Source organism: Priapulus caudatus, unplaced genomic scaffold (assembly GCF_000485595.1).
Source record: "Priapulus caudatus unplaced genomic scaffold, Priapulus_caudatus-5.0.1 Scaffold1626, whole genome shotgun sequence".
Taxonomy (NCBI): Eukaryota; Metazoa; Priapulida; class Priapulimorpha; order Priapulimorphida; family Priapulidae; genus Priapulus; species Priapulus caudatus.
This window is the reverse complement of record NW_014578687.1, coordinates 54,831-62,003: the sequence shown is the minus strand read 5'-3', so window position 1 is coordinate 62,003 and position 7,173 is coordinate 54,831. Positions and strand designations below refer to the sequence as shown.

General features: G+C 39.4%; 1 protein-coding gene across 1 annotated transcript; it reads left to right on the top strand.

Annotated features, from left to right (window-relative positions):
- The first annotated feature begins 440 nt into the window (after window positions 1–440).
- On the top strand, window positions 441–3,958 carry LOC106817194 (1,25-dihydroxyvitamin D(3) 24-hydroxylase, mitochondrial-like). The gene is made up of 6 exons (XM_014821861.1): window positions 441–649; window positions 1,213–1,422; window positions 1,960–2,120; window positions 2,442–2,614; window positions 3,236–3,314; window positions 3,707–3,958. The coding sequence occupies exons 1-6, from the start codon at window positions 496–498 to the stop codon at window positions 3,941–3,943; spliced, it is 1,014 nt and encodes a 337-aa protein (XP_014677347.1). The 5' UTR covers window positions 441–495; the 3' UTR covers window positions 3,944–3,958.
- The last annotated feature ends 3,215 nt before the right edge of the window (window positions 3,959–7,173 follow it).

Here is a 7,173-nt window from a genome sequence, read left to right as displayed (position 1 = left end):
CAAAAATCTTGTAGCAAGTGCTAGCTAAACTTGATGTTACACGCTAACATTGGTTCTGATAGATCACCAGTGTGTGCATGCATGTGTGAGTGTATGCATGACCGTGTATGCTTTATGGCCTTTCCGTTTGCGTGAGGTAACCACTCCCTACCCCCTTGATATTGTTGCTAAAAGTAGATCCATAAAATTCACCCAGGCTCAGTGTGTATATGTTTTACCCTATGGTTTTCGCGCATAAATGCCAGCATAAACTTTGCGACACTTCGTTTCCAAGCATTGTCTTTAGAACATCCCAGTCATGGCTCTGATTGGCTACAGCTGCCAAGTCAGACGGTTTCATCAATTACTCACACATTCTCCAAGCCGGCACCAATGTCAAACAATATCTCAGTGGGTGTGCGCATTTTGTACGGGTGGATAGGTGAATTATTGTGGGTTTCTGCCTGTAGGGATGGTGAGAAGTGGCACGTTCAAAGGCGAGCAATCAGTCCTTATATGATGCAGCCGCGCTACGTCGCAACCTACACACATGACCTCAACGACACGGCTCTGGACGCTGTAGACCTGCTACGCCATGAGAGAGACACGCGAGGTGGCGGCAAGGTGGTACCCCTCATGAGGGACCTCCTCTTCAGATGGGCTCTCGAATGTGAGCAACTTTTTTTTACTTTTGATTTCTTCATTTTGGTCGTTGTCATGCAGTGCATGAATTACAGGCAATTGTGTCTATCAGTAAAATATGTGAGCAAGGCATGTGTACCAAAGAGATATACACAAACAGTATGGCAGGCAATTTTGTTTAGATTGTGGTCCTATATTTAAACTGTTCAACAAAGCTGATGTTTTTCATGCAAATTCCATTACAGATTTTAGACAATACAATGAAATAATAAAACAGGATGTTTCACATTAATAGGGTGATTGGCAAAATTTTGAGGCAAAGTTGGTGTTTGAAGGGCAAGCTGCGAAATAAAGATCAATGCTGAACTAAAAAACGAACTATATAATCTAAACCAATTACTAGCTTTAATATTCATATATAGGCTTTGGTCTGGACTGTGTGAATAAGTATGCAAACATGCAATATGTGGACTCTTGCCCTTATGGCCCATTTGATATGAGTTGGTGACAGTATTAACAACAATAAGTGCAATATATATATAGTATATATATTATAGCAATTAGTGACATATTGTATCTTCTCTGTTGTAGCAATCGGGGTGGTTCTATTCGGCAAGCGAATCGGTTGTTTGTCACTAGAGGGCAGTGCAGACCCTGACACGGATGCTTTCGCCCACGCCGTAAATGATATGTTTACGACGAGCGAACGAGTCGGTTTTCTTCCATTGGCGTTCGTAAAGAGTTTCTACCGTAAAATTTTTGCGAAGCACATGGCATGCTGGGATACGATCTACAGAGTGGGTATGTTGTCACGTTTTCATTGCAGCATTGTTGCGATTTATCCCAAAAATTGAATTGCGATTCTCATGTATCCATTGCAAAGTTTGAAGTTTAAGTCTATTTAGGCACATGTTACTCTCAGTTTAAATAGAAATTTTGAGGCACCAAACTTAGAAAGCAGGGGTCGAATTTTCGTTTTCTCTAGAGCAAGGCAATTGTGGCCTTAATTGGTTTTAATTTGAAATATTAACGTACCACAGTATATTAAACGGCACCAAGGCAAACATATCTATCATAGAAGAGTTAAGGTCATTTACTTTTCAACAAAGCATTATAAGTGGTAAAGGGTATACCAACACCACCTTGAATTGTTGAGAAGCACAGTGAGACTTATCATAGAGGGGCTGTGGCTGTTTAATTCCACAGATATTATTCCATTTTCATGGGCAGCACAGTAAGTAGGAAGGGCAACCATGGCACTTGCGTAGGGGTCGCCGGTAAACTCATGCCCTGCGATCATCAAAACTTTGCATCTTGTTCTTGTTTGCATGAATGCAGCAAAGAAGTACATTGATGCCCAGCTGAATGCGATGGCGGAGGAGGATGGTAAGGAAGAGGAAGCAGGGGGGCTTGTCCGGCAGTTGGCTACGAACAAGGAGCTCACCATTAAACAAGTGTACGCCACCGCTATAGATGTCATGACAGGAGCTGTTGACACGGTAAGATGTAATCAAGGTATTAAACGTTGGCAGCAACAGACAGCTGTAGCAAAACTGAAGTATCCAGTTCATCATAATATTGTAGTAAGGTCAGACTTGTGTTAGCTGAGCACCTCAGTAGAACAAAACCCTGCTTAAATTTTGGTCAGTGTTACAGTGAAACCATCTATAGAATAGTCACCAGTCTGTAAAAGACATAAGTTTCCCTTTAATGATAAACATTGAAAGCACCCCTGTAGTGTGGACACAAGTCTATAACGAACACTTGTGGCTTCTCTGCACAGACGGTTTGGATTGTACATTGTTCATGTTCGCTTTCAGACGACGACCGCATTCCAGTGGTGCCTGTATGAGCTTGCTCGCAATCCAGATGTGCAGGAGAGACTGTACGCAGAGTTGGTCAGGGTTGTCCCAGATGGCAGGCGGGAACAGATCACTCAGAAACACCTTATCGATCTTCACTACCTGAAAGCATGTGTTAAAGAGACCCTCAGGTAGATTTCCTTCACTCCATTAGTTAAGGGGTCATAAGTTATCCGGTTGTACTTCCATGTAGCGCACTTTTGTACTGCAACACTGATATTTTGTTATGTGTTTACATGGTGTTTTCAGTCAATATGTGTCAGTAACCATGTTCTGATGTAAAATAGCGGATGGTGTTTATGTCATGTTTGTTATTGTAAAGTGTTTTTGTAAGTAATTTTTTTCCCCACTTGAGTTCCAGACCCACCATAGATAGTGTTTTGTAATATATGGTTCGTATATATATAGTTGGATTATAGTTAGTGTTAGGGTTCGGTTACGTGTTGGGGTTAGGGTTAGGTATAGTGTGTATTCATTTTACATTGTTGCTTCGAGGAAGTCGAGTGAATGGAGTGCGCTGATTGGCTGTGGTCCGGAACTGAAGTGGGAAATTTTTTTTAGCCGTCCAGAGTTTGTAAGTGTGTTTCATTGTCTGCACATTGTACGGTGTGTGTATATATACTATATAAATTCATATATATATATATATATACATTTATATATATGCATATATACATATATTACATATTTGTGTAATTATAGATATTGCCCAATTTGTATGTGACGATATTAATAGCAATTACTATGTGCAGGTTGTATCAGATAGCTGGAGGATACAATCGCGTATTGGATCAAGATACCGTGATTAGGGGATACAAGCTCCCTAAAGGGGTGAGAGAATAGTAAAATATGGTCACACTTAGCTAGACATGCCTACCTCTGGTGTTAATCAGCACTCAGCAGCCAATGAAAGCTAGTGTCATGATGTCAAATTAATCACATAGTGTGACACAAATGGTTTTATGAATGCGTAACGATGATACGATATATATTGCATTGTGTATCGAGAAGTTTTTAGTGGTTGAGATGCCTTTGAAATCCGAGGTTACTCCACCTGTGCTGCACTCTCATTTATTCCAATTATTTGTCATGCACGTGCAAAGTAACATATAATTAATAAGATCATTTTTGCATTTGTTTGTTTGTAAAATGCTTATTATTCATGAAATAACTTGCGTAAAAACTGCGTAGTATAAAAATGTGTTTTGCATGCGTATGCACAGACTGTAATAGCGGGAGCAACGCCGAATCTCTGCCGGGATTCAAACTACTTTGAGGATGCGGGGGAATTCAAGCCGGAGCGTTGGCTTCGGGATGCTTCCGGACGGAAGCAGGAGACTCATCCCTTCGCATACCTGCCTTTCGGATTCGGCACGAGGTCGTGCGTCGGTCGCAGGTTCGCGGAACTGGAGATGCATCTTCTCCTGGGGCAGGTGCGTTCGTCTGTCCATCCATCTTAAGAAACGTGAATACAAGCACGCTCAATGAAGCTTCACTACAGGTTAAAGACGTAAAAGTGTAAAAAAAAATTCTCCTTGATAAGTGATGGCCAGTGTAGTGAAGGTATTATGGTTTTCTGGGTGAAATCGTGAATAATGTTTATAACAGATCTTTATCTTTGCAAGTTCATGGGCTTTCTGGCTGTTGGTTGGGGTGGGGTGCTTTTAGCAAGGTTAGACAGCAAGTAACATTAAAATACTTGATGAATAGGCAATAATATGATCTTTTCTTTTCCAACTTCTTCAAAGTTCGCAGGCTACGTCAGTTTGACAGCAGATCTGTTTGTCCGAATAATTGAAAGCATCTATTGTGATTTCTTCTCTGGTCTTATCGTCTACGCATGCCACAATTAGTACACCCTGTCCCTCTTCCCTTCCTGACTGCTACCGACTTGTAACACCCTTTGCTCTTCTCCCCTATTCTGCCTCGTGGCTATAACATACCCAACTGTAGTTGTACACGCTTTCTCTTCCTAATTCATGCATATTGGCACAACATACCGTCAAATTGTACACTTCTCTTCTATTCTGCCCAATTCACACATACTCAACTGTACCCCTTCTCTCTCCTATTCTCGCATATATCTACACAACCTCAACTTGTCAAGCCCTTCTCTCTCTGTCCATATCTGCACATGCCTACACAATACCTCAACTTGTACACCCTTTCTCTCTTCCTATCTGCAAATGTGCTACACATACCTCAACTTGTACACCCCTTCTCTCTCCTATTCTGCAAATGTGCTACACATACCTCAACTTTACACCCTTACTCTCTCCTGTCTGCTGCAAATGTTCTACAACATACATCAACTTCGTACACCCTTTCTCTCTCTATCTGCAAATGTCGCTACACATACCTCAACTATGTACACCTTTCTCTCTCATATCTGCAAATTGCGACATCATACCTCAACTGTAACACTGCTTCTCTCTCTTATTCTGTGCAAATGTGGCTACACAATACCTCAATACTTGTACACCTTTGCCTCTCCTGTTCTGCAAAATTGCTACACATACCTCAAACTGTACACCCTTTTCTCTCTCCTATTCTGTCATAATTTGCTAACACACCATACCTCAACAGTAAACACCCTGTCCCTCTTTTTTGGTCAGTACTGTGCGGCAGTTCATTGAGGCAGGCCACCGCAGCTGGATGTGAATAAACATACGCTGCTACTACTCCCAGCAACGTTCGTTACATCGAACTGTCTACAATCGACAAACGAGACAGAGAAGCGCACAAGACCTTCACAGCTGAGCTTCAGATCCCTAACGAGCCCAAGTGATGACGTCAGGCGGTGAACATGACAACAGACCTATGGTCTAACAATCATATGCTCTGGAACATTAACTGCGTCGGTTTGTACCGCGATGTAACCATCATCGTAGAGTCATTAATCAATTTTTATATATTTCGAAGGATGGAATTAAAAAACAATGAAAAAAATATAAATAATAATTAAAAAAAAACTAATAATAATAAAATAAAACAATAATTAATTACAATATGTAAATACGACTTGCAAACCCCGATGCTTTACAGCTGTCTGCAGTCAGCACAGCACTCGTGTTTTACGTACGTACTAACATTTCACAGCAGTTAATGAATGGAGCCATGGTTGTAGAACATGTCGTTGTCATGACACCGTGATGTCACACTTCGGTACGCTATAGTTCTGTTTGTCTCAACGAGTGAGAAAACCACGGCCCTTACTTGAATATTGTTGCTAGTTGTGTTGAAGGTAGATGTGGTTTGTCAGGTTAACATGCCAAAATGTGTAGCTTTTATGCACTTCGTACGTTTCTACGCAGTGTTTTTAGAACGTCCATTCGCAAAAATGATTAGCCTAGGGTGCCTGTTATTTACGAAAGTCGGAATGGTAAATTACCATGTTGAAGGCAAATGATATATCTCAGCAGCATGGCTTTGGTTCGGATTAAATTCCGTGGCGGTTTTACGTGGACACGTGTGGACAAATCATTTTTTGTAGTTCAGCTTTACTTGTCTTTATGCCTGTATAAATCACTGTCAGATAGGTCATTCCAAGACGTTGTGATTCTGTAATTGAGAGATGAATGTGGTTAACTCAAACAAATTGTTTCGTTTAAGGTTTGTAGATCATCTTGATTCATTTATGTGATGTGTTGCTAATAATTAGCATTCTTTCCTTCGCGATACAACAAAACATTGTTTGTTTATAAAAGTGCATTGTTGTTTGCGTATAAATTTATCCGATCCATCGAGACAATCTTACCCCCTGCGTTATTGCTGCTCAGTCAAGCTGGACTTGTTTGGATGTATTTCTCAAAAATGTTTGTGCATACACTCCAATATTTTAGCTTTGCAGCACTTCGTTGCAAAGCATTGTCTTATTATAATGTGGTATTGTAAGAGTGATTGGATAAAGCTGTTCGTTTATAATTTCAGGTGTTTTAGATCAATTTCAAACGTTGTGACAACCTTCCATATATAGCATACAACTCCTATAGCATCCTATAGGTTGGTCCATGGATTTTAATAACTAATAAATGTACTTATTTTTAATAAAAAGTAATGGTAGAGCTACAGTCTACCTAACAGATTAAAGTTTGATCATATAGTATATTAAAGTCATTGAATTTAGAGTCTTATTATATTTTTAATAGTAATAAATGTTTTGATATGATTGATTATTAATCAGAAGTTATTTACACTGTAAATTATATTATTATTGTTGCCTAGTACTATAGTACTAGTATACTTATAGTACATAGTACTATAATATTGGTTTACATAATGGTATAGTTAATGCCTATAATATGATCAGGAGTGAATAAACACAAATTTATTTTTATTCACTCATCTTATTGACGCGCCATATATTCACCATTCACTCATCATATCACGCACCAGGGAATGCAATAAATTTTTGTATTATTCTGATCAATTGAAATAAATGTTGTTTTTATGGTATCACAGCATTATGTAGCAGTTTTGCTTTATGCATGGCAGTTTCTTCATGAATCAATGAAGGAATTAACGAATGAATGATTCATTGTATTATACAGTTGCGTATTATTTTCAATTTTTTTACTGTTATATATATATATGGGGATGGATGTAGGATAACTCCTCTTCATTGTAAATGCATAATTTTTGGAAATAATATACTTCTCGGGAGATATTTTGCGCTGGCGCGAGAACCGTT

Excerpts from the sequence above, each read along its gene's own strand:
- LOC106817194 (XM_014821861.1), top strand. The coding sequence starts at position 496 with ATGATGCAGCCGCGCTACGTCGCAACCTACACACATGACCTCAACGAC. Across the intron at positions 1,423-1,959 it reads GGATACGATCTACAGAGTGG|CAAAGAAGTACATTGATGCC; the intron begins GTATGTTGTCAC and ends GCATGAATGCAG. Across the intron at positions 3,315-3,706 it reads GATACAAGCTCCCTAAAGGG|ACTGTAATAGCGGGAGCAAC; the intron begins GTGAGAGAATAG and ends GCGTATGCACAG.